Below are 26846 nucleotides of genomic sequence, written 5' to 3'. Positions count from 1 at the left end.
TTTTTTAGAAAATGACAGATCGTTTCGCTAGATAAGACCCTAATTCCTCAGCTGGGATCGTGTAGAGCTCTTTGAAGCTGCACTGAAACTGCAATTTGGACCTTAAATCCATTGAACCCTATTGAAGTCCACAATATGGAATGTTTTCCTCAAAAACCTTCATTTCTTTTCGAATGAAGAAAGAAAGACAAACATCTTTGATGACATGGGGATGAGTAAACTATCAGGAAATTTTAATTCTGAAGTGAACTAATCCTTTCAAAAGTCAATTATGCTCACCAAGGCTGCATTTATTTAATCAAAAATACAGTAAAAACTGTATTTGGTACCGAATTGGTGCTCAAGAAATATTCAATGTTAAAAACAGGTGTGCTGTTTAATATTTTTCCAAAAACAGTGATATATTTTTTTCTTTATCAACTTAATGTGTTCTTGCTGATTAAAAGTATATAAAAATTCCGACTCCAAACTTTTGAACAATAGTGTATTCCAATGTCTTCCTACCTGAGACACGGTCCAATACTTCAGACAGTGTGGTTGAGATAGGCAGATGCAGTTTGCGGAACTTGTGTCCCGCTCCGTACATGGGGTGCTGGATCACATGGCTAGTAGCATTAATGCGTCCTTTATACAGCTGAAGCAGAGAAAAAGAAAAACAGAATGAAACAGGTCAAGTTACTAGCATGTGACTATGTTACTCAGTCATATACGAGTACATGGACAAGCGTATTTGTTAACATTTGCATTAAGTTGATCTTGAGGTGTGAGACCTTGAATTCTCATTAAAATGGACCTATAGAACAATTTTGAATGGTTAATTTCATCTCCAGTTCAAGCTTCTATGGAGCCTTTATAGGGATATTGTGACTCATCTCATCTCTAAAAAAAAAAAAAAAAAAATTTAAATCTTTATTTCTCTTCATTGGTAACAAAGAACCCATCTTTTATTTTGTCTTACAACTCTGAATCTTTAAGAGATTTAAAATAGATATAATTTGAGTGTTTAAACATCATGATTATGAAGTCTTTTTTTTTAACACTACAGCTATAAGGAAAAACAAACCCGAGGTATTTGAAAGCAATGGCATTTGGAAGTCCTGCTGATGTCAGAAAAACAAAAACAAATCAATATATGTCACAACATTAAAACAAAGAACCACAAAAAGAGATTTCCACTATCCGCATGGGCAATCCAGACTCCAGAGGTCTTCATTACAGTCGAAGATGCAGTTGAATGTGCATCTGAAAGGGAAAAAATACATCCCTGCCTTTGAGAGGACGCCCCGGATCATATGGCACTCTGGTTTGATCTAATGTGTAAACATTAACTTTTAAGAGCCCCTCTGTCGAGACTCTCTTTGAAAGCCTGATGATTAATCTGAGCTGAAACGCACATGGTCCCGCTGTAATTTAGCGGAGTGAATGACTCGCAAGCTAAAAAAAGATGTCTTGGGACTTTACGATTTGGCTTCATTCCGGTTTGGCAGCCGCAGGAGAGGCATAACTCTATCTGTCATCTAAGGGGTGAGCTGGTTATGTCCTCCAACATTTAGATTATGTTAAAGGTGAAGTGTGTAATTGCTGCACCACTAGCGGCACCAAACAGAACTGCAAAAATATTTTCTCCAGCTAAAAAACTTGTACAAGTTCTCCTAACATCCACCATCGTGTGTGGACTCCTGCATGAGTGAGAAGGATTTGAGGATAAATCTGCCCCCTAGTGGTCACCTACAACAACAGCACAATTTGCCTTGAAAAGAACTGCAGCGCAGAAGCAGTGGAGGTTTAAATCCCTCTGAGATGATGTAAAGGTCAGGGTAATTTTCCTTGTAAGTGAAGAGGCTTTTCTGAGCTTTACAGCAACAGTAATAAATCATTTAACAGACTAACCAAGCAAAACAACTTCTATATAAAATAACGGCTCAAAAGAGCAAAGTTTCAGCTTAGATGGATTTTCAAAGCATATGTTATGATATTTTGTGTGTGTGAGAGCACCTACCGGGCAGGGAGACTGAAGGAAGACAGTAACTTTCTCATCTTCGAGCATGAGTTGCAGGAAGAGCCGCCGTATGAATCCAGAGATGTTCCCTGAGACCGGAACGTTCCCTCGCTGAGGAGCTGACTGGAACAACTCACACAGAACCTTTACAAACAAAGAAAAATTAATGTAATGTGGACTAAACTCTATTTAAAAGCATTCAGTTGACTGCATGAAGAGTTTGAAGCAATAAGGATGGTAGACAGCAAGTGTGAAAATGTTTTGAGCCAGGTGAACTGTGCTATGTGCTGTTTATTGACTTAGTAATTTTATTTTATTATTTTATTTATACTATTATTTAATACACATTATATGAATATGTGACCCGTGCTGGCAAAATGAGTCGGAATGTGTAAGGGGTTAATTTTTCTCAAAATTGACTTTGCTGACTCTATCGACTTCAAACAGGTGTAGCTCAGTCATTTTTGTCAGATTCCAACAAATCATACATCACTTTGAAGGTTTTTTAATAGAGATTGTGAAAATAATTTTTTTTTTTAAATTTGCTCATTTTGCCAGCAAGGGTCACATATATATTTTTGGGAAGAAAACCTTTTTATATAAATAAAATTGATAGTAGTAGATAAAATTTAAAATATATAAGTTATATTTTTATTTTAAAAATTATATAATTGTATAATTAATATTTTACTTGTATTTTTATTTAATGCTTATAAAAAATGTCAAATGACAAAAAAGCACCCTAAACACACCTGTGCCATGAGCCTCTGGTTGTTTGGATGGCAGGAGATACACTGCAGGAAGAAAGCCACTGTGGCGTTCTCAATGGCTGTCCTCTGCTGGGTGGTGAGTCCACTGCTGCGGCTCGTTGACGCCAGTGAGTATAACGCCCCTGAGATGTGAGATGCGGCGCTGGCGTGTGAGGTGCTGGCCGATGCACCGTGCCCAGAAATACTGCTGCTGCTGGTGGTGTTTGCATTGGCATTAGCAGCTCCACTGGCACTAGAGTGGCAGAGGAGAAACAACAGTGCCGTCCAGAGCGGGTTCACTTCTGGCCCACCCAGCCAGTCCTTCATGGTGTGACTGTTTCCTACTTCTGTTAGAAACCGCAATACGGGTGCTGCCAGCTCAGGAGACAATGGCGGCCTGTTTGCTGAGGATGAAGAGGGTTGGTTGTGTGCGTATGGGCGTCTCTCTGCATGTGTGGAGAATCCTGCAGGCAAGGGAAGGTCTGCACTGACCAACAGGTTGCAGCAAAGATCAGCTAAGCTGCGAACCAGCAAGGAAGGCAGACCAGAGTCTAACAACTGCTGGATGGCACCGGGAGACTGGGATGCAGCTGCCAGGGTCACAAGCTGGCACTCTGAGAGAGAAATGGGCACGATTACCGGTGTACGAGCATGTTTGGAGTCATCTGTGAGGGAGGCGGCACTGTTTAAGTCATGTTGCTTCTTGCCATCATCTGTCATGGCCATACGGCGCTGTGCATTTGTCTGAGCAGCAGGGGGCACCACGATACCCATCCAGGACATGAGCAGAGAGAAGTAACTAGGGTGGATGTGACACATGGAACAAAGCAAACTGTCCACAGCCTTCTTTAAAACCATGTTAGAGGGCAAAGACATGGACCAGTTGTACAACAACCTGTGAGACAAAAAGCCAAGAAGCTCTTGAATAAATAGTTCAAAAACAACCTCATGGTTTACTAATGCACAGAACTGTTCGTGTTAAAGGCCACATACACAGCGAAGGCTGTTTCACTTTGTTCTACTCAGTATGCATTAAGTATTCATACCTGAAGTGAGGATGAAATATAAAAGAGGGCAGGAAAATAAGAGCAGAATATGTACTCTCAGGCTCTCCCAATGCAGCACACCTCAGGCATGAACATGCATTCATCCAAAACCCTTACTTGAACATTTTGTACTGTGAGACTGCAAAAAGAAAGTGTGTTTATCTGTGTGGACTCACTCAAAAAGCTCTCTGTTAAGCAGACCGGGTAAGTCGTAGTCCACTGGCAGCTCATAACTGTGCCATAAGACGGACGCCACACAGTGCAGGTGTGACGGGGACGGCATGAGCAACCCGTATTCCCGTGGGGGCGGAGCATTCGGACACACGTAGCCTGATGGAGAACTCTGTTTCAGGGCAGCAACCTGGGAGGAGTCATACACCCACTGTAGCAGAGCCTGGATCCTACAACACATTCACAACATAACCAAGCAATCAGAAACCACAAAATAGCGTGTATGAACTTGTGCTGTACAAGTGTAACAGTATAAAAGAGTGTCTTTAGAAGAAAAATTTTAAGCAGCACTATGGTTCTAATGATTTATTAAGCATTATCTAGTGTAATAATGTTTTCTAATGTTTTTAGTTAATTAAGTTAGGTACACTATGTAACTTATTTATCTTACCCTGATTCACTATGGTGAGCCTATTATTATATAATGCTGAACAGAGAAGAGTCTTGCTGGCATAAAGAGAATGTGAAAGAGCTCATAATAAAATGAGAATCAACCCATGCTTGGCTTTTCGGAGCTAGTGAGAACTGAGGGATTTTAAATGTTGTAAAGGCAATGCACAGATGCCATTTTTATTACTCCAATGAAAAAATAAATTGCCATATGTAGCTCTCTAACAAAGTTCATTGTAAAGCACAAACTATTGCAAAGGGTCATAATAATCCGCACAATCAAGCAGAGCCGAAGCACAACCAAAACAATGTTCTTTCGCAAAATACATGCAGTTTTGTTTTTTTAACTGCTAGAGCCTTTAGCTGAGATAATTAAGTTCCAGTTTATGGTTAATAAATATAAAGGTTCTTATTGAGCAATGGACAAAATCAGCATACTTTCAACTATTCAGTATTTTGAGATATTTGGAATAGATGGCACATAAAAGAAAAAAGAAAAATCATAATGATGACAAAAAAAGTCCAAATTAAATAATAAATTCAAAAGTATGAAATAAGAGATAAGTCAATTATGGCACCATTCAAAATGAGATACTAAGTCATCATTATGACATAAAACATCAATTTCCTTACAATTCAATTTCATCACTTTCAGGCCAACTGGAATAGAGAATATACATAAATGACTTGATGAGTTGCAGATCAAGCTACAAACACTTTAGATGAGCTCCATTACAGACCTGTCTTTGGTACCGGGGTCCTGAGTAGTGCCAAGCTGGTAGAGGATGTCTATGGTTGAGTCTGACGACAGGCCATTTAACCTCCCAAAGAGCAGCGGACTGTTCAGATCTACAGCAAAAAACAAAACCACCAATCAGAAAAAAAGGAAAGCCAAACTAAATCATGTCAATCCATAAAAAGGGAGAACAAAATTATATGACAACCAATGCAGAAGAATACAACTAAATACCTAAACATCCTTTTTACTATACTCATTCTGATAAAAAAAAAAAAAAAAAAGTCAAGCAGTGGTCTTACTGGCCAAATCAGTGCCAGAAGCAGCACAGTTACGCAGCAAGATGTCGATAAGTTTGAGGCCTATGCGTGTGGACTGGAGGCCGATCTTAACCAGCACCGCCTCGATGTTGGGTGAGTGCATGCCGCAGTATGGGGACATGAGGAGGGCGGCGCAGGTCTGCAAGAGATTTGCCGTAGGAGCAGCAGCACTGGCCATCATGGCCTCCAGATCAGAAACGTGAGTCAAACAATGATGCAGCAACCGTAACCAGCCAATACTGAGAAAGAGAGAAAATGGGATTTTAAAATAGATGGAGAATTAAAACAGGAAATCAAACTTCTCACTAAACAGATTCTCTTAGATGTTACTTGGCAAAACAAATGATTTCCAATACCTGGTTTTGGAGACCTGGTCCTCAGAGGGAAGGAAAGGATTGTTTACAGTAGCAGAGGAAGTGTTTCCAAAAGCAGTCAGGCCCAGTAGCTTAATCTGCGAGAGGCCCAGAGTGCTGGCGTCCCGCGGCCGGTGCAACCTCAGACACACCGCAGATGCCACCTCTGCCTTAACCAGCTGGAACTTAATGTAGGTGAGACCGCTAGTGATGACTGGGGTTGACAGGGGAAGCATGTTCACACCATCTGCGCTGATCTCCACAGACACTGAGGATGGGCATGCTGGGAAGGACAGAAAGAGAAAGAAGCATTTAGAATTCTAAAAGACTTATTGCATTGTGGGTAGGGCTACATGGTGTGTACACTCACTGGCGAGGGATGCCAGGTGGGGCTGTATGTGAATCTCCTTGAGCAGAACGGCAGCGGGCAGGTGGATGGTGAGGTCGCACCAGGCCTCTTCAGGAAGGAAGATGTAGGACCAAGCTGCAGAACGGGCTCGTCGATGTGGGGGCGTAGCCTGCAGCAGCACTTCTGCTGGCTGTGCCGTGGGACTGCTGGAGGTGATGGTGCCTGCAAGGGAACAGTATAAACTATGAATAAATATTGGATAAATGAGACAGCCTCGATGACGCATGCAGCCTTCAAATGCGACCTCAAGAGGACGCAGCCTTCGAAATGAGTTATTGTTATTGCCATGCTGTCATTTTACACCAGACTGCTTTACAAATGAGGGTCAATTCAATGCTGGATTTGCACAAAATATTAACATGATGGCACATGCTAGTCAATGAGTTGAATCAACTCCACAGGCAACTACATAAATGTATCCACTAACCATTCAGAAACGTCCAGATGCATTCTAAAAGTTCTAACTTCTTCCTGTCTCTCCATCAGTGTCTGACTCCGGTTTGAACAATGTAAGGCTGAGCACCGTTACCGACAATCGCCATTTTGGCTGCGTGAGATTCTCCAGCTTTGTTGTTGAGCAACTGAAGCGTGAGCTGTTAAAGCTCCGCCCTCTTTAGAAAGCGGGCAGAGCAGCTCATTTGCATTTTAAGGGACACACAAAAACGGCGTGTTTTTGCTCTCACCCAACTAGGGGCAAATTTGACAAGCTATAATATATGATCTTTGTGGTATTTTGAGCTGAAACTTCATAGACACATTCTGGGGACACCAGATACTTGTGAAAAGGGGCATAATGGGTCCCCTTGAATGCCTAAATTTTAATTCCTAACTGACTTTTACACAAAAACGCTGGAGTATTTGGCTTAAAATAAAGTGTGCTTGCTGTACCAAGAGGGGCGAAGTTGTGCAGTCCTTCTGCGTTGTCTGGTTCTGAGGTAAGCACTCGTGCTTTCAGGCTGCCATCTGCTGCTTTTCCAGGTCCGGAGTCCAGGAACTTCATGATAGTGGACACCATACTGCGTGCAGTGTTCACAATGGCTCGTGTGCTGGTGACCATGTTGTTACAGATTAGCTGCACACCACCTAAATGGGCGCATACAGAGTCAGAACATACAGACCAGCTCAAAAATGATGTCTTCTGAAAGTGTTAGTGCTGGCATACCCATCTCATGGAAGGCTTTCAAAGCCTCGCTGGTGTCAAGCACTCTCAAAATAAACCACAGTAAAGGCTCAGAGAGTTGACATGTTGATAGAGAACCCTGTAAAAAATTATAAAAGCACTCAGCATTCACAAAATGTAATGAAAGCATATTGAGGGCTGTTGCTGAATGTCAAAATGTGTTGTTTGAATAAGTGTTAATGTTTTTTAGACCACAACATACTAGCATAGACCATGTTTTGTGGTGTTTAGTTAATTTTATATAATAAAATGTGTGAAAAATAAAATTAAAAAAGTCCTGGCTCTTATATTCTTCAGCAGATCAATCTGTCACTGTGGTCTCTCACTTCCACTGTGATAAGACTTACCTGTCGGCCCATATAACCACAGGCCATGTAGGTGAGAATGGGCTGCAGCATGACCTGGACGGATGTAGCTCTTTTACTTAGAGTGGTCAGGATGGTGAAGAGGCCATCGCCCACCGAGATGGCATCCAACCCACCATGAAAGTTCTCATGTTTAGTTAGGTGAAGCCCACTAGCACCTAGACAGAGAGAGCAAACGCACAGCAACATAACAAATGCTTTATATTCAGTATATAATAAAATATAAACTATAAACCATTCAAATATTTGCAATATAATATAATATAATATAATATAATATAATATAATATAATATAATATAATATAATATAATATAATATAATATAATATAATATAATATAATATAATATAATAATTTTATTGATTTGTACCAATTATCATAGCCATGGCACTGCTGTTGCATTGTCCTAGAGCGGACAAGATCTGACTCATGATCTGCTGATTGGCCAAAACCAAATCTGCCACACCCACTGCTGGTCCCTGGTGCTGAGCTGTGCCTGCTGCCCCACACTCTTTGCTTCCACACACTTTTTCTTCATCTGATACGCTGTCAGTGGCTCCGCCCGCTGGGGGCAGCCTCCCACTGAACTCCCGATCACCCGAAAGCGGCAGCATCACTAAAGCATTGACCAGCTTTAGGAGGTCAAACATCAGCTGGTCTCGTGTGGTCTCACCACACACAGCCTTGGCATCGCCAGGGCGGATGATATTGGCGAACAGGCCCCCAAAACAGGCACGGGCGCCCACAGAGCTGTCTGAACCGCTGCGTGAGACCACCTTATCTGAACAAGTTATGTAGTGGTGAACCAAAAAAGTGATCGATTCGATGACGGCCAAGATGGTGGTTACAGAAACGACCTCAAAATTTTGTTCCAGGGTGAACTCCAAAAGCTTCACCTGTGCATCTAATGGACCCTGACCGGACTGGAATGGACCCCTATAAACAGAAGATTTTCTTAATTTAAAACAATCGCACATTTTTAAAGAACAGCAGTTTATTTACATAAATGGTGGATTAATCATCTACCTCTCCGTAGACAGGATGTGCAACAGTTTAAGCAGAAATTCACTGAACATCTGTGGACATGTGGAGGACAGGTGCACCTGCAATCTGGTTAAAAATTCCTGCAAGGCTTGTGTTGCAGTGGGGCCGACCTGGAAAGAGAGAGGAAGACGAGTATGAGAGGCAGTCGCCAAATATATAACTATGAAACCAGTCATGAATGTATGTTCATTAAGATAAATACCTGTGAGCTGTGCTGGCTAGTGCCGTGAGGGTTTCCTCCAGACAGGAAGCGCACAAGCACGTGCACAAGTGTGGGGTCAGACACCATCTGCTGGGCTGTGCTCTCCTGCACACCCATCCCACTGCTGGAGGCTGGAGATGTAATACACACAATATCAGTACAGTTAATCTGAAAATGGGTCACCAGACTGTTTGCTTTTATAATCAGGCTGAAGCAGGGCAACACGACACAGAAATCTGCTGAGCTAGCGGGATTCCCCCAGAGAAAACCCATATAAAGAAATTCAGGTCTCCCCTGGGAACACCCACACATTTGAGTGTGTCCAGAAACAAACCAGAGGTACAAAGACAGGCTCAGCCAATCAGATACTCACCACTAGCAGGCATATTGGTCATGAGGGTGAGACTGTGTAGGACAAGACACCATGTTCTCAGAGAAGTGTTGGGGTACCAGGCCAGCACTGACAGGAAACTGCTGATGGAGGCTGACAGAGACCAGAGTTACAGTTAATTATACTCATTACAAAATCTACACAATGAACTACATAAGGAACGGTGAGTGATCTAACACACTTCTGTGTTTCTTTAGCTTATTATCACTGCTCTCCCTTATTATTTTCTTTCTCTTTCTTGCACATTTCTAAAAATTTGCTGCATTCAGAACCTAATGGCACTGCATGTATATGTAAGGTATTTTTTGAATCCGACTAAGAAAATTTCAACAGATTTGGTTACTAGTTGTATCATTAGTAGTAATAATAACACACTCTTTATTTCAAGCAACAGTTATCCAAGCTGCTAAAAAAACGGTATAATATCTTCAGATAATATCTTCAAGCATTCTATCAGTCAGTGAATATCACACCTTGGTTAAGGGGAATTGTGGGCACTCTGCTGGCGTTGAAGAGGAATATGTCTGAGCCGCTCTCCTCTGACCCTCCGGAACAGGAACTCAAACTCAGAGTCAACCACAGCTGCAGCAAAGACTCCAACTAAAGAGACAGAGAGATAGATATGGTCACTAAGTAAAACAGTGTGATTCTGTAACTTCTCAGTTAGGATTTTAGGGGAACATTTTAAAAGATTGGTGGTAAATGCAAGTGTCAAAACCAGAATGTGCCCATACCTGAACATGATGCACTTGCAGTAAAGAGAAGAGTTTGTTGAAGCAGGTGCTCAACATGGGGATTGAAGAAGGTTGTACCATCAGACTGCTGGCGGGGGGAGAACTGTGGAACCCCCCACGCAGAAGAGAGTCATCTGTCCCGTTTGCAGACTGGGCCACTGAAACAAGAGACAGTAAAAAGACAATGATTAGATGGGGCGATACAAGTTAAATGTAGTCAAATCATTTTAAGAAAAAAAAAAAAAAAAACACTTTTAGACTAGTAAAATGTACTTATTTATCTAGAATTTGTTTAGAATTATCAGAAGTTTTAATTATAAAATAAAAAAAAGCATTATGTAAAGCACACAATCTTCAATTTCTGCCTGAAGAAATGTTTTAAATTTAAATTTAACTGAATTTGAAAAAAAAAATAAAAAATCACTACAGACTTTATTAGAAAAATGTATAACTTTTACATAAATACAAAAATATAAAATAAAATACAAATATTGCTTGATATCACCAGATTTTCCATGACTGTATGAAACCAGTACACAACATACACAAATGTATGTAGTGTTTGCATTTGTGTGTTTACCAGAAGGAGATGAAGACGTTAGCGCCTGCAATATTGCGTCTGCCTCCAACGTTGCCATCATTTTCAGCATAAGTTCTGCCTGCTGTTCTAATCCCACCTCCAGTCGAGCGTCCAGTGCTGGAACAAAAATTACAGTATTTTAGCACTCAGATTTATTATATCTGTTATATCTGTTCATGTATTTTCGGACACTTCTCACCTTGAGACACAGACACTGAGAGGTTCTGAGATCCAGGCTTCTCTGCCGTGGCGGCCGCAGGAGGTTTGGACACGGGAATGCCCACACCCCCTGTGTACGGGTTATAACTGTACGAGCCGTAGTCAGCACCCCAGTAATCATACCAGGTACTGCTGATCGGCTGTAAGAGAGAACATAAGAAAGAAAAAACAACAACAAAAAAATCTCAGACACTTGTCTCTGAGAAAAAAAATAAGAGACACTTTAATGGAAAAGGGGTTAATACATTGAGTTTGTGCAAATCAGCTCTAAAAATTACAAACAAACTTTAACTACTGATCTCTGATTACATAATACATGCAGTATAGGGGTGAAATGGTTAAGTACAGTTCAATTCCCATGTTTCGATATGCACATTTATACCATCTAAGGATAAGAATAAATGTGTGTAAATTTTAATGTGTCTATTTTCAAGAAAATTAAGTAATTTTACATAATCCCTGTACTTTCAGACATTTCACAATATTAATGTCTGTAATTTTACAGAGTGCTGTATTTTTGTCAATAAAGGCAATTCCGTACATTGCTAGCCCAATACCGTTAACCCATATCGGTTTGATACTCATCCGATTTTCTTTTTAAAGTAATTGCACAGCCAAACTGAAACAGTGAGAATAGAACCATGTAATTTTAACAATCACACCCCTAATGCTGTAAGAACAGAAAGAGAAAGAGAATGAGGTTCATACCTTAAAAACCTTGGCGGCGAGTGGATCTTTTTCCAAATCAATATCTAAAGGATCAATATCAACATCCATCAAGTCTTGTAGCAAGTCAAAGTCAATGTCTTTATCTTTTTCCAAAGATGACAGTGGAGGAGCACCTTTGGGCAACGAAAAGACGTTTAATATTGCAAGAGCAGCATACCAAGAGAAGCAACTACACAGACAGCCTACTTCAGGATGCCAGGCTGTCACACTCCTCTTAGACGGACAGGGCATGTGAACAGTGGATCGTTGACCCATTTCAAATACATTTTGACAATGACATAAATCTAACCTACAATAAATGATAAACTGACTGAAAACTGTAGGTTTTAAATGGCCGAGTCAAAATCATCTGCACTGTTCCAACCCCCTGTCCACTGCATTGTACCACTATTAAATATTATATACTAAAGCAAACACAAAAAACACACATGCAGCTCATTCAAGAGAAGAAAACAGAAACAAATAAACATCAGAAATAAAAGAAAGGTGAGGGTCCGTGTGAGGTGACGTGCTATTCGGGCGGGGTTACCAACGCACTTTGGAATACAGAGGATGTCCCGGGTGTACCTGCGATGATATCTGGTCCCAGAGGCTCATCAATGGTCTCCACGAGTGGGATGGGGGTCGGCTGAGGGAGTGAGTCATCAGAATCCACCACCACAGAGGAAGAGGCGGCCCCGGCCTCATCAGCCCCCGCCCCCTCCATCCCATCCCCACACACCGGAGACAACAGCTCTCCTGAAAACAGATTGCAACATCTAAATATAAAACGGGGACATACAAAATGTGTCCATGGGCCACTGACCATCTTTTCAAACCTAAAAACACAAACCTGCAAGGATGTCCTGCAGCATGCAGGTGAGGGAGTACTGGGCCCAGGCTCCGCCCCATGAGATATCCCCACGGTTGAAGTCTGTTCCCACCAGTAACAGCAGTAACCTCTCCAGCTGCTGCTCTGAAACCACCTCACACAGGTGGATTGTGGGTCGTGTCGCATTTGCTATTCTGGCCAATACCTAAGCAGTGGATGAGATTTAGAACATAGGCACAGTCTACAACATACACACTACTACCGTTCAAGAGTTTAGGGTCAGGAAGATATATACGTTTTATAAGAAATTAATTATTTTATTCAACAAGGACGTCTTTCAGTAAAGACATTTATCCTGATGCGTCCAAGGTTTATAATGGCAGTGAACAGGACCAACGAGTATGAGGCTCAAGAAAGTGCATCCATCCATTATAAACGTACTCCACATGGCTCTGGGGGGGTTAATAAAGGCCTTCTGAAGTGAAGCAAAGCGATAATATCCATATTTAACAAGTTATAAAGTAAAACATCTAACTTCCGCCAGACCGCCTTCCGTATTCGAATGCGGAAGGCGTAGGACGTAGCATAAGCGTTTTGAACTGGAGCCGTGTGGAGTACGTTTATGATGGATGGATGCACTTTCTTCAGCTTTATACACATTGGTCCCGTTAACTGCCATTATAAAGTTTGGACGCGTCAGGATATTTATTATTATAACTCTGTGTTCATCAGAAAGAAGAAAGTCATATACACCTAGGATGGCTTGAGGGTGAGCAAATCTTGAGGTAATTTTCATTTTAAAGTGAACTAATCCTTTAACATTGTGTATGGGGCTATTAGTCAATAGAGAACTGAATTAGAGAACAAAAAGCTTAAGAGTTGCACCTTGCATACAAACAGGAGAAGGTCTGCATGACAGGTGAAGTCCATGGAGAGGAGGAAAAGAGCGAGCTTCTGAACGACGCAGATGCAGCGCTCATGAGATAACGTAAAGGGCAGGAGCTCCACCTCAGGGGTCTCTTTTGCCACAGACGCCTCTGAGTCCAAGGTGGAGCGTGGCCATTCAGCTGTCCGCCTCAAACGGATCAGATCTTTAAAGTGCTGCCAAAGAAACAAAACCACAGGGTTCACTTTACGATCTGTTTGAAGTTTATATTTATCACTGCTTATGTGTACTTTGATATCTGTTGCTACCCCTAAAGTTGTCCAACGACCACCCTTATTGACATTTGACAAAATGAGTTGTCAAAAGTTTAGATTCTCACCTTGGACGTGGCTTGTTTGAGTTTGGCCTGTTCCACCAGTAGCTTGTAGGAGGAGCCTTTGTTGCTCTGAATTTTCTCTTTCTCAATTTGCTCCACTAAAGCTTTCTGTTTGGCTTTCAGTAAATTCAACTGCTGCAATGAAAGGAGAATTGATTAAAATCCTCACTATATCTATAAAGGAAATGGTTTAAAGTGCAGATTTCATAATTAACTGCTATTTCATGATATAGAAGTGCCCTATAATGGCACAGGAAGTTTGTGCGAGACACATGTACCTGTTTGTGGTGGACCAGCTGTTTGCGGATCTTGCGTGAATATAGACGATCTAAACTGCTGTTGCTGCCTTTGGCGGATCTGCTTGGGTTTTGAGACTGCAGACTGTTATTTATGAAACTCCACTGGTTCCCTGGTGAGATTGGAAAGAGGAAAAAAAAAAGACACATTACCAATGAAGAAAAATCTCTATGCAGTATGTACACTACCTTTTAAAAGTTTGGGATTAGTGAAATGTTAATTTTATTGTAAAGAAATAAAACTTTCTTTCCAGCAAGGACATCTTAAAAAGTGACAGCAAAGACATTTATAATGTAATATTCCTATTTCAAATGCTTACTATTAATCAAAAACAACACCACAACTGTCTTCTTATAGATAATAAGAAATGCTTCTTGAGCACTAATTCAGCATATAAGAATGATTTCTGAAGGATCATGTATAACTGAAGACTGGAGTAATGGCTGAAAATTCAACTTTATTAAATTCAAAAACATTAAAAAAAAAAAAAAAAAACGAATCAAGCCCAAACTATTAAAATGTAATCTATTTATAATTACACTCAGGTGCTAATAATTAAAAGCTTTTGGCAAATCCCTTTAATGCAAATTTTGAAATTCTTTCAAAAACACCTTGCTGACCTCAAACTTGTGAACAGTAGTGTTTACAAAAACATTTTTCAGTTCTTATGCTTGTCCAGGCTTAAGAGTCTCACCCGTAAAGGATCTTTCCCTGTCTTTTGCCCCCAGAGGTTTCTTAGCTGCAGTGGCTTCATCTTCCACACTGGCCACGTAGTCGAGCAGTCGAGAGACAAGCATGACCACCCAGCTGATCATGGGGATATCCAACACGCCTACAAACACACACAAAATTGTAACAATACCATAAACACACAGATGCGTATTACATAAAAATCTCACTCTTAAAAATGCACCTTCTGTCCTGCGGAGCTGTGCTGCAGCAGTCTGCTGCAGGGGAGAGAGCAGTGTATCCAGAAGGTTCAACAAACCCTCCAAAACCCCACTGTTACTCAAAGATCTTTGGCCAATACAGGACAGTAGCATGAATACCCTGAGGAAATTAAATGGATTAAAATAAAGAGGTCAGAGTATCTTTAGGAATAGATTTTATTGATTTTTTGTTTTATATTATTTTATATTATTAAAAATAAAAACAAAGCAGCAAACAATAGAACAAAGATTTTTTAACGGCTAATTGTGCTTAACAATTTTTACCATCAAGCACATCTCCTTACCTGTCCTGAGGGAAGATGAGCAGCTGCTCAGAGTTGTAAAGCTCCTGCAGGACATTGGACAGGAACTGACCCCACCACCTTTCACCTCCACAGAGCTGCACCAGCAGCAGACCTGCGTGCAGACGGATCTTAGGAGTCCCACTGATACACAGCTGCTTAAAGAGCTCCTCACACGCCTGGGCATGAAACGTGTTCTGCAATACTGAGGGCACAGAGTGACCTGAGCAAGAAAGAGGGAAAATCGTTGATTTTGACATTAAAACGGAAGAATTAAAAATAAGTAAGGTCATTCAGATTTCATGGCATTTTGAGCAGTGAGATAGTACTGGAATGGCCTGCCTCCCTCACCATTACAGCAGTGCAACAGGCTGAGCAGTGTGTCCAATAGGTATCTGATGATGGTTCGGAGCTGCTCAGTAGAAGAGTTCTGGACCAGCTCTCTGGGGTCGTAGTTCTCAGGTAGGTGTTTCCGGGTGGCTCCCAGAGACACACGCAACCTCTGGACAGCATGGTGGGCCAGGTTGAGCTGTAGCTGTAGCTGAATACAGTCTTGGTAGGCGGAAAAAACACGGGAATCCTCCTCAACAGCTTTATCGGGCTTGCGCAGGAAGTACTGTGCGTTATTAGCACTGTTAAGAGGCGGCAGGTCGATGTTTTGAAGTAGCGTCTCAAGTCGATGACAGGCCAGATTATACCTATACGAGAGATTAGCATATTTAGTACAGCATAAAATTCCACCTATACCACTGACAAAATTAAGTCCACGCCATTAATTTCCATTCAAAATTAACTGACAAAAGCTTTTAATTATTAGCACTTAAGTACAATTATAACTACCCTACCATTCAAAATTTAAGGGTTGGTATGATGTTTTAATGTTTTTTGGACAAAAAAAAAAAAAAAAAAACAAGCTTACCAAGGCTGCATTTGATCAAAAATACAGTAAAAACTGTAATATTGTGAAATATTATTACAATTTAAAATAACTTTTTCTATACTAAAATATAATTTATTCCTGTGTTAGCAAAGCTGATTTTTCAGCAGCAACTCCAGTCTTCAGTATCACATAATCCTTCAGAAACCATTCTAATTCGCTGATGAAGTGCTCAAAAACTTTTGTGAAAACCTTGATACATTTTTTTTAAGGATCCTTTAATGAACAGAAAGTTGAAAAGAACAGCATTTGAAATATGGTAGTGTACTTCAGTCAATGCCAATGGCAGCTCAGTTAAATGCTCTTTGCAGCTTCACCAACCTGCACTGAATGTCTTCCTGTAGGGCCACCATCATTGACAAATGTTGATCCAGATCTGGTTGACTGGCAGCTTCACTCTCCCCCCTCAGAGGATCATGCATCAGCTTAAGTTCACTTTCCCATGGCAGGATGTAGGTGTGTCCATAATAGAAACCCAAAGGGATTTTAGCCCGGGCATTAGTGCTGCCGTATCGACCAATCACAGTGATCTGTGGGAGAGGCATGGAGTGACTATCAGTGACTTGTCAATTAAAAATTATTTTCTCTGTGCTAAAGCCTATAGAAAGCAGATTGCTATTTGACCTGTACACATCTGATTATGATAAACTTGTATAAACCTTCATGAATCTGCAGACAGGAGGGGGCAACAAGTCATGTAGAATCAGAGAGTGCGTGCTGATATCTGTGGCGACCACAAGTCGCCTCCCATCCACCTCCTCCCCAAGAGTCCAAATATCGATGGAAAGGGAGGCCAAGTCAGCGCATGTGGGGATCAGCGCATCAGTCAACAACACCGGCCTTCCAAAATCTAGAGTCACAAACCGCCTTGCACCTACAGAGAAGGGAAATTCAGTCTTTACTTCAAAGGTCACATGATCAAAAGAGGTTTGTGCACCAAAACAGATATAGCAAATGAATGAGGACTAAAGAGTGTTCTAAAAAAGTGATTATCAACCAGATGGTCAAGGCTCACTAGAAGGCCTCAGAAGAATTCTAAAGGGGGGCTAAGGATGACTTAAAAAGTTTAAGATAAGACAAAACTTCCATTAAATCAACAAGCAGTTATGCCATGCTCTTAAATATTTGAAAATTCAGTTTTCACATGACTTCATACCCTTATAGGTAAGCTCACCTGGAAGGCAAAACAAGGCTTTCCTTTATTGCCCGTCAGTCATTTTTACCAGGTTAGTATTAAGTATTGAAATATTAAAAGACCAAATTCAGCATACACCTTATTAATGATTAAAACTTTACACTTTTTTCTTTTTTTTTTTTTACATAGAAAACTATTATAAAGAAAACACTTGACCATTTAGTGTGTTGCGTTCATATTCTAGGCTCATCTGCTTGCCTGTAAATAGTATGCATCATAAATACGCTGTATACTGAATTTGATCTTTTAATACCCGTTTTAGTACATTAAGGCACTTTAAAGGCCAATTCACACTTCGCCAACAGAATGCAACAGACACTTTGTTGGGTTTTGTCAAATCAGCGTGTTACCCCTGTCTGAGTCTGCTGGCATCTGTTGGAGCTTGTTTTCGCCGAGTGAGCATGCTGAATCAGAATGTTTGAGAAGTGACATGCTGTAATCTGGTGACTCTTTGCATTGGTCTGCATCTGATGGTATGGTGTAAATTGGCCTTAAGTGTTTATCACATCAAACTTTTAGAATGTCCTGCTGATTTTAATACTGCAGCAGGTGCTGTAGATGGATCACATCTGCAGCACCTGCCCAAAACTTGCTTTTTGTACACATATTTTTGTTTGTCTTCTTTTGAGATGGAAAATTGACCGGCCTGTACTGCGGTTTTTGAATTGTTGTGGATATTTGGGGGCCTTTGAGTTTTTCAAAATTTTTTTGCTCCCCACTGTCCAACACATTATGTAAAGGGGGGGGGGGGGTTATGATCTCAATGTACATTTTGATTTTTGTGTTTTTAGCATTTTGATTAAGCCATTTAAAAAAAAATATATATTTTATGTCTGCCTCTAGGAACTTATCCAAAGTACCTGAATGCATTCGCTCAATAATTATGGACTGGTGCGGTGGAGGCTGAAGAAAGTGAGAGGCCTGTGAGATTGCCAATGCCAGGCCACTTCCTATGGGGTTCTGCAATGACAACACACACATACATTAGCTGAACATTCCAGAAATACAGAAATTCAAGTTAACAAACATATGGCCCCTTATAGGAAAATAGAACATGCGTAATTTACACTACATTACCCACTAGCCTCTGCTATTGGGAAAAAATTTGCCACAAAATCTATTTTAGCATACATTCTATTGATGAAGGAGAATTGAACATTGCTAAATAATATTTAAACAGTATGAATATATAAGGAGGAGGAGTTTTTCAGGACTTACTGGTTTGGCTTTCTGTGCGTTTTTATTATGTGCTGAAAGGTTCACAGGTGGAGGATCAATGACAGATCCTGGGAAGAGTTGAGCCAGTTCGACGCTAATGGCCGCAGACACTGCCTCATTTGGTGGGGTGAGAGGGGGCGTCATAAACAGCGGGGTGGTTTTAGGAGTGGGTGGGATGACATCAGAAGGGTGGATGAAGAAGCCTGGGGCAGAGGACGGGTTGGATGGCACTGAGTTGACAACGCCTGATGCTGCGGTGGCTGCTGCTGAGGTGGTCTGGTGAAGTTTGGCCTCCAGCTTGGCCTTCTGTTTCATAAGATAATCAATTACATAAAAGTCATAAAGAACTGAATCGATCAAGACATCAAGATTGAAATGAATGAAGAATGTCTCTATGTATGACCTGCTGCTGGAGTTTCAGAAGCTGTTGCTGTTTCTCCTGAAGAACTTGAAGCTGCTGTTCGGCAGACACCATGGCATGAGACAGTGACTGCAGGGCCACCTGTGCAGCTGAGCTCAGGGCCGTGGACGCCTCGCCAACACTCCCAGAAGACAGCCCTGTCACCGTAGGCGTCACACCAAAGGTGCTCACTACAAAAGAAAGTATAGCGAAACAGTGCAAAATAGTTCCCCAACTCAGATTTAGCAACTGGCTTAGGTTTGTCATGCAAATTTGCTGAGTTTATTGCTTGACCTTAATGTGACATTTGTGTGAGCTGTGCTTAATATTACACTATTGACAATGGACCTTTTTTTGCCAGCAAAAATCTTATGAAGTCCACCATGAAACGGTTGGTTGTAAAAGAAACAAGATATGATAGAGAGGAAAAGGAAAGTGGGATATCTACCGGTGAACATACTTGCATCATCCCTCTCCACCCTGGTGCCGTCACTGGTGGAGACGCAAGTAAAGTGCAGGGGTTCGACCTCCAGCAGGCCAGTCAGAGCGGTGAAACTGCCCTCTGCCACCCCGCTGCTGTTCACCTTCCCATTACCTGACATTAGACAAAAAAAAAAATATTTTCTGTTTTGATATTTATTGACGAATGTAAGTGTGTCAAGGGGAAGATTGCATTGCCACACCTGAGAGAATATCGGACAGATCGATCTCGTCCGACTGGACCCCGATGCTGCTGCTGAAGGCATTCTTACAAGAAGACCCGCTCACCTCCAGGTCAAACAGTACTGGGTCAAATGGAGACCCGTATAGCCCATATCTGAATAGATACAGAAGAAAAAATTGTATAAAACGATCACTTCTACATGCTTATAAAAAGCTGTTTTGTTCAAGTACATGAAACAAAAGTCAGTTTGTGAATGATTCAGAATGCAGCAGATCAGCTGACCTGGTCTGCAACAAAGCCTCAAGTGGAGTCAAGCGGTCCTGCAGCTGCCGAGAGACAGCAGTGAGCAGAGAGGCGCAAGCGGTACTACAGCCGGCCAGGTCCTCATCTTTCACATAATTTAACAGGACAAAGTACCAGAAGACAGAACCTGAGAGAAAAACAGCAGACAGGAATATAAGCATTTTAACATGTTATTTAAATATACTGTTTAGGGTCAGTAAGATTTTTTTGTTCATTAGTTAATATTAGTTAACTACTTTATGAAATGTTACTGACCCCAAACTTTTGAACGGTAGTGTAGACTAATAAATTAAAGTTTCAATTTTTGAAACAAAACTGTCTTATCACTATAACAGATATTAAAAGGCGCTATACATTTACTACTTTTAAAAGATTACCTCCTGTGGCAGCAGCAGGCAGATAAGGCATATTATCCAGAAGAGCTTTAAACAGAGCCTGGCCAAAACCCTGTTGACCTGGGTCGCCTTTACCGGTACTGAAACATCAGACATTCACCCATTAAGTTTAATAAGTATAACATAAATGTATATTGGACAGTCCATATCATTAGCTCTGCAACAAGACTATATGATAAGACTGAAGATCAGAAAAATACAGAGATGTTGCAAACTTACCTAATACAAAGTGCAAGAAAGCGAGAGCATTTATGAGCTATACTGCGGCCGGCCTCGAAGAAGCACGCCCTGATGATGTCTGTCAACCGTCTCCTGGTTTTGGTCAAAAGCCCCTCTTTCCCCTCTCTCAAACTAAAGGACAATTATAAAATTCATTAAAATGATGGACAAGATAAAACAGAGATGAAAAATACAGGCTCACAGTGGCATCTCACCTGCAGGGTCCGTTGGAGTAGACCCCTGCCAGCCAGCAGAGGATGTCTAAGATGAGACTCTGACAGTGTTCTGAGCTCTGACTGTCTTCTACACGTTTACACAAACCTCTTAGCAGCTTTTCATGGAGCTCAGGAAACTGAAGCATTGCACAGCGTTGCACTCTAGGAAATACAAGCAGACACAGATAGCACAGTTAAAACATGGACTGGCTGCTGTATTTATAATGTATAATGACATTTTACAATGTTAAAAAACATTTCCATTTCAAAGAAATGCTGTTCTTCTGAACATTTTATTCATCAAAGAATCCTGAAAAAAATGATCAGTCTCCACAAAAATATTAAGTAGCACAACTGTTTTCAACATTGATAATAACAAGAAATCTTTCTTGAGCACCAAATCAGCATATTAGGATTGTGTGACACTAAAGACTGGAATAATTGCTTCTGAAAATTCAGCTTTGCATCACAGGAAAAAATTACATTTTAAAATATATTCAAATTAAAACAGTTGTTTTAAATTGTAATAATAATAATAATAATAATAATAATTCACAATATTACTGTTTTTACTGTAGTTTGATGCAACATAAAAGGCTTCCTAAAATAAATAAATAAAAAAAAAATCTTAACAGCCCCAAACTTTTGAGCATATAGTTCCCAGTATCTCTTACCGTTCTTTGGGTACAGACGTTTTCTTAAATCTCCTGATTGTGACAGACACTTCCTGGAGCAAGTCACAGCCACGCAAGTTATCAGGCTTTTTAGGGGCAGGCTGAGGATCTGCTTTGGACGTGGAGGCCTTTTCCTGAAAGGAAGAGAGATTTTAGGAAAGTTAAAACTGTAGTGGAGGTCATCATATGGCTTTTACCTCTTATTCCAGTGAAAAAAGATCAAGTGAAGGGCTATTTCTTTTATGAAGTAATGTAGCTACACAGCCACTAGGGGTCTATATAGCAGTTAGACAACCCATCAACCAGCACACAAATCTATGACGTCAGTGTTTGCAGGAAATGGTGTTTTGAAACAGCTTGAATGAACACAAAGGTTTACACACTTCAGCTTAAGATTGCGCAAAAGTCAATTACAGTTTGTTTTTTGCAAAAGTCTGTTTTTGCTGTACCTTGGTGGCCTGAGCCCTCTGTAGCAGGGACGACAGTGAGTGAGCTTTACTACTATGGGGTTTGGCTGACGGCATCCGCACCACAGGCCTCAAACTCTCATCCAAACCCTTATCACTCACTGCCTTAATGTGCACCAGGAATGAACGATATTTTCCCCCTGCCATGCCTAGAAAGTGGAATGAAAAAGAAAAGGATTTCACATTTACATGAAGATTTCATTTGTTTTAAAGGCACAATATGTCATTTTTCACTTCTAGGAGGTTGCCAATTCAAAACAGAGGCATAGCTTGATGATGCAGAGATTGAGCGTGGAATCATGGGAGTTGTAGTCTTCACCTCACAGCCGATGTAAAAGAATCTGACAGGACTTGGGCAGAAGTCATGTTCATGGATGAGATTATTAACAATACTGTAGTATGAAGCAGAGCAGGGCCAAGTGCCGTGGGAGCAGAACGAGGCTGCTGGTACGACTGCTAATGATAGACGAGCGCGACACATGGCTCGAGAGCAGCAGGACTTTTATTATACCACGATCAAGCGAAAGTGAGGTAACGCATTGCTGTTTTATCATATTCGATACATTTGAGTGTGTTGAAAATGATGCTATAATGTTACTCTGTGTGTTCGCTCGACAGCTGCTATGAGACAGTAAGCTAGATCGATATAAGAATATCATATCAATAAATGCTGGATTGCTTGTGTTGATAAATGGCATGCAATAAATTAAAAAAAAAATGTATTGCTTCTTTCTGTGGATTTAAACAGTCTTGGAAACATCTGGGATAATGCAAGTACACAAGTCAACAAAACATAACAGTTTTGTTCTAGTGGTTTCTGGATATTTGAATCCAAATATCTTACATATTGTGCCTTTAAGAACAACAAGAGATATATTTACAATGGAAACCAAGACAGTTAAATCTGTTTTAAAGGTTCCCTAGATTCAAAAATTGAATTTACCTCGGCACAGTTGAATAACAAGAGTTCAGTACATGGAAAAGACATACAGTGAGTCTCAAACTCCATTGTTTCCTCCTCCTTATATAAATCTCCTTTGTTTAAACGACCTCCGAAGAACAGGCGAATCTCAACATAACACTGACTGTTATGTAACAGTCGGGGTGTACGTCCCAATATTTGCATAATGCCAGCCCATGTTCCCAACATTATAAAAGGCATTAGACAAGGGCAGCCAGTTAACGTCTGGAGCTGCACACAGCTGAATCATCAGACTAGGTAAGCAAGCAAGAACAACAGCGAAAAATGGCAGATGGAGCAATAATAACTGACATAATCCATGATAGCATGATATTTTTACTGATATTTGTAAATTGTATTTCTAAATGTTTTGTTAGCATGTTGCTAATGTACTGTTAAATGTGGTTAAAGTTACCATTGTTTCTTACTGTGTTCACGGAGAAAAGAGCCATCGCTATTTTAATTTTTTAAACACTTGCAGTCTGTATAATGCATAAACACAACTTCATTCTTTATAAATCTCTCCAACAGTGTAGCAATAGCCGTTAGCCACGGAGGACAGCCTCAAATTCACTCAGAATAAAACTTTAACATCCAAATAAATACTTTACTCACATAATTCGAAGCATGCACGATGAACATCTTGTAAAGATCCATTTTAGGGTTATATTAGCTATGTGAACTTTGTAAATGCGCTGTAATATAGTCGACAGCTCATGTGGCAGGGAGCACGCCATTTAAGGGGGCGGCGCCGAGTGTAAATCAGTGCATTGTTAATGATGCCCCAAAATAGGCAGTTAAAAAATTAATTAAAAAAAATCTATGGGGTATTTTGAGCTGAAACGTCACAGACACATTCAGGGGACACCTTAGACTTATATTACATCTTGTGAAAGAACGTTCTTGGGCACCTTTAATGTCTACATAAATAAAGAGAAAATGCTTTGTATGAAATGAAAATTGATTTTGGTTGGTTATATCCCATTTATCAACACCCAAATGACTTTCATTTAAGGTACACTCAGTATTTTTTTATGTTGTATATTCACGCCAGTAAAATACTGCATGCAGCTCTTCATTGGTTCATAGCTGTGTTGTTTTACTCCAATTCTACTGGCACACTGCTGGATGGTTGGGAGTGGTTGCTATAAATGGCTTGTGATGCCCAGACAAACCTTTGAGGAGTTTGGGACTTGTAAGGCTCAGCATCCCTGCGTGTCCAGACAGATCCAGTCCGCTGGACAGCCATACCGGCCCACACAAGATATCATCTTTATGTTCCTGCAGGAACGGACACAGCCTGGAGCCTGAGACAGATAGAGATGTATTCTTAAAGAATGCTGACAGAAATTAACATTTTAAGGTGATCAAGATGGCTTTTTCCTCAGCACATTTACCTGGCGAATCCTCGATGTCCATGAACTGGATGTCATCTGAGAAGTCGTGCAGGTGTGGTTGTCCATTCTTCTCTCCATTTGAGTGCAGGACATGAGACAAGGGGAAGACAATCTGCCTGTCCACTGCTGTCTCTGCAATACAAAGTTTTACACAAAAAAATATTCATTTGGGGAATAAAAATGAATCTAACTAATCTACAGTAAACATTCTCCCTTTTTTTCTGCTTAAGAGTGAGTTTTTGTTCCCGGACTCACCGTTTACTTTGCCCAGGCCTGGTGCTTTGTTTTTCAGCAGTGTGACCTGGATTTGTGGGATGTTAGTAATACTGCTGTTTAGCACAAACTTGAAGTCCACATGTCCCACCATGCAAGCTTTGGGCAGGACCAGCTCAAACACATGCTCATCCCAGCTGGAGCTGAGAGAGAGAGAGAGATTACAAATTACATGCAAAAAAGGAGAAAAATACTATGTAAATATTACTCCAGAGTAAAGTTTTGGCTAAATAAATAGCAAAATATTTACTAACATTAACATTAAATATGTTATGTATATTATGTAAATGTATACCTGTCGCTCTGTAGTTTCCAGGTGCGTGTGTGTTGCGCTGCGTCGCCATGGTGCTGCTGGTGAAGGTGTTGCGGATGCCGCCTTTGTTGCTGTTCCTGCTGCACCTCCACCCAGCAAGGGGGCACTGTTGCGGAGAAGCGTGGCGTCAGCGTTTCAAAACGTGTTAGCTCCACCAGAGAAGAAAGTGTCTCTGCAGTTAATGGCTGGTCCACCAGGAGGTCAACTCCTGCCAACAGACACAAGGCTTACAGTACTGTACATTTCCATGGGTATAAGGCAAATCACCATTTCACAGTAAGAGAAACTCTACATCAGATGACAAAATGAACAAAGAACACAAAGAAAAGATTCCCAGAAAGTGCACTGTGCATCATCTGTTTTGCATCATCACCTGAAATAGAAAAAATTCAATTAAGCTGGACCAATGGATTTCTCAAGGCTTTGATGTGAGATAGCTGAAGGGGAAAATTAAGTGAACCATCTGTTTGATCCCCACAAAAACACTAAGTTTAATGCCCTTCCATTTGTTGCTGACCTGTGATTCCTGGGCTCGAAGGATTCGATGTGGGTTTTGCTCCGTCCAGTAGTTGCTCCGCCCTATTAGTTACTTCGACAAAAATGTCGGCATCATCGATATCATCACACACACCTCCAATTTGAAGGAAATGAAGCTCTCCACCTTCAGAAAGGAAAATAAAAATGTATTGTGCGAATAAGCGCTCTAGCTATAATATCAATATTCAGAAACCAAAATTGAATAAAAGTGTTTACGTTTACTAAACATGTAACGTGTACTGCAAGGCAAAATATTCCTCTGAACTAGAAAAACAAGATTAACAAGGTTTTTATTTTCTGGAGCAAATGGTGCTTGCCATGACAATGCTAGAATGTTCTGATCATTTACAAGGATGTTCTGGTCATGTGCATAGCACAAATTGTACGCAGTTAACACTTAGGGTTAGGGGCTTGTTCAAATTGCTAACTATGTAACTTGCTAAGTATGTCAAAAGAGGTCTTAAGCTTGTCTTAATAAAAAATACTGTTTAATAAATATACTGACAGACAGTAGAAAAAGTAGGCAGGGTGGAATTCTCCTATTCTCCCACTGATTAATTCACGGATGTAATATACACAGACACACTTAAAAACACACATACTGTTCCTCCATTGGATACATTTTATTTTAATAGACCACAGCACTCAATTTTGTAATTCAGCCAATCAAAAGAACAAGATAAAAACCAGTACACTGAACAAACACACTGCATGCAATCCTTGACTCCCCAAGGTCATATCTCATGGATGCCAGTGACACAGTGGCCATGTTTGAGAGTGTGTCGGTAAGACCACTATGGTTAATGAGAACCTTATTGGTTACCATGGCAATGAGATGTGTGGGCAGCAAGCTAAACTGAATGAAATAGTGAACCTTCACACCTCACGTTCCCTATTAGTGAACAACACATTAATGAAAATAAAAAAAGAAAATGAAAATTCTGTCTCACTCTCATGTCGTTCCAAACCCGTCAGACAAATCTGAGAGCTTTCTGTCCCTCCATAGACAGCTGTGAGACTACCACTTTGAGGCTTCAAAAAGTTTATAAAGATATCGTAAAACTAATCCATATGAATTGAGTGGTTTAGACCAAATTTTCTGAAGAGACTCAAATGGCTTTATTTGATGAACAGAGGTAATTTAGGCTTTTATTCACATATAAACATTGATCAGCGAACAAAGAGAAGCTCACCGAAACATGCTTGAGGCACGAGAACAAACCTCTTCTGAAAGCTCAAACATGCTGCGTAACACACGAGAACAAACCTCATTGGTTCTGACATGTTAAGCAAACATGCTTGAGCGTTCATTTACAACTGATGTGTGAGTTGATGTTTATTTGTGAATAAAAGCCTAAATTCCATCTGTTCATCATATAAAAGCGATCGAGTCTCTTCA

General features: G+C 40.6%; 1 protein-coding gene across 7 annotated transcripts in view; it reads right to left on the bottom strand.

The window, feature by feature from the left end:
- birc6 (baculoviral IAP repeat containing 6) overlaps positions 1 to 26846 on the bottom strand; it is a 107453-nt gene that overhangs the window by 61058 nt on the left and 19549 nt on the right. The window contains exons 11-57 of one of the 7 annotated variants that reach the window (XM_067367117.1): positions 25428 to 25571; positions 24893 to 25118; positions 24580 to 24740; positions 24325 to 24456; positions 24103 to 24234; positions 21949 to 22115; positions 21500 to 21633; positions 20826 to 20987; positions 20611 to 20742; positions 20374 to 20471; positions 19976 to 20123; positions 19713 to 19846; positions 19478 to 19624; positions 19033 to 19220; positions 18630 to 18935; positions 18272 to 18371; positions 16876 to 17090; positions 16538 to 16746; positions 15631 to 15977; positions 15283 to 15502; positions 14962 to 15098; positions 14743 to 14880; positions 14030 to 14160; positions 13755 to 13886; positions 13375 to 13590; positions 12511 to 12694; positions 12246 to 12416; positions 11658 to 11791; positions 10930 to 11089; positions 10731 to 10847; positions 10151 to 10308; positions 9890 to 10016; positions 9399 to 9509; positions 9026 to 9156; positions 8806 to 8933; positions 8150 to 8715; positions 7761 to 7936; positions 7396 to 7492; positions 7122 to 7316; positions 6195 to 6395; positions 5828 to 6107; positions 5454 to 5710; positions 5156 to 5264; positions 3971 to 4195; positions 2752 to 3643; positions 2000 to 2143; positions 505 to 634 (exon numbers count right to left, since the gene is read on the bottom strand). In XM_067367117.1, the coding sequence (XP_067223218.1) occupies positions 505 to 634; positions 2000 to 2143; positions 2752 to 3643; positions 3971 to 4195; positions 5156 to 5264; positions 5454 to 5710; positions 5828 to 6107; positions 6195 to 6395; positions 7122 to 7316; positions 7396 to 7492; positions 7761 to 7936; positions 8150 to 8715; positions 8806 to 8933; positions 9026 to 9156; positions 9399 to 9509; positions 9890 to 10016; positions 10151 to 10308; positions 10731 to 10847; positions 10930 to 11089; positions 11658 to 11791; positions 12246 to 12416; positions 12511 to 12694; positions 13375 to 13590; positions 13755 to 13886; positions 14030 to 14160; positions 14743 to 14880; positions 14962 to 15098; positions 15283 to 15502; positions 15631 to 15977; positions 16538 to 16746; positions 16876 to 17090; positions 18272 to 18371; positions 18630 to 18935; positions 19033 to 19220; positions 19478 to 19624; positions 19713 to 19846; positions 19976 to 20123; positions 20374 to 20471; positions 20611 to 20742; positions 20826 to 20987; positions 21500 to 21633; positions 21949 to 22115; positions 24103 to 24234; positions 24325 to 24456; positions 24580 to 24740; positions 24893 to 25118; positions 25428 to 25571 (8949 nt within the window). Of the gene's footprint in view, positions 1 to 504; positions 635 to 1999; positions 2144 to 2751; positions 3644 to 3970; positions 4196 to 5155; positions 5265 to 5453; positions 5711 to 5827; positions 6108 to 6194; positions 6396 to 7121; positions 7317 to 7395; positions 7493 to 7760; positions 7937 to 8149; positions 8716 to 8805; positions 8934 to 9025; positions 9157 to 9398; positions 9510 to 9889; positions 10017 to 10150; positions 10309 to 10730; positions 10848 to 10929; positions 11090 to 11657; positions 11792 to 12215; positions 12417 to 12510; positions 12695 to 13374; positions 13591 to 13754; positions 13887 to 14029; positions 14161 to 14742; positions 15099 to 15282; positions 15503 to 15630; positions 15978 to 16537; positions 16747 to 16875; positions 17091 to 18271; positions 18372 to 18629; positions 18936 to 19032; positions 19221 to 19477; positions 19625 to 19712; positions 19847 to 19975; positions 20124 to 20373; positions 20472 to 20610; positions 20743 to 20825; positions 20988 to 21499; positions 21634 to 21948; positions 22116 to 24102; positions 24235 to 24324; positions 24457 to 24579; positions 24741 to 24892; positions 25119 to 25427; positions 25572 to 26846 lie in introns of all 7 variants that reach the window. The other 6 variants (XM_067367114.1, XM_067367118.1, XM_067367112.1 and 3 more) reach the window with 6 other exon arrangements.

Source organism: Chanodichthys erythropterus, chromosome 18, assembly GCF_024489055.1.
Source record: "Chanodichthys erythropterus isolate Z2021 chromosome 18, ASM2448905v1, whole genome shotgun sequence".
NCBI classification, from domain to species: domain Eukaryota; kingdom Metazoa; phylum Chordata; class Actinopteri; order Cypriniformes; family Xenocyprididae; genus Chanodichthys; species Chanodichthys erythropterus.
The sequence above is the reverse complement of the archived record's forward strand: the minus strand, read 5'-3'. Positions and strand labels throughout refer to the sequence as shown.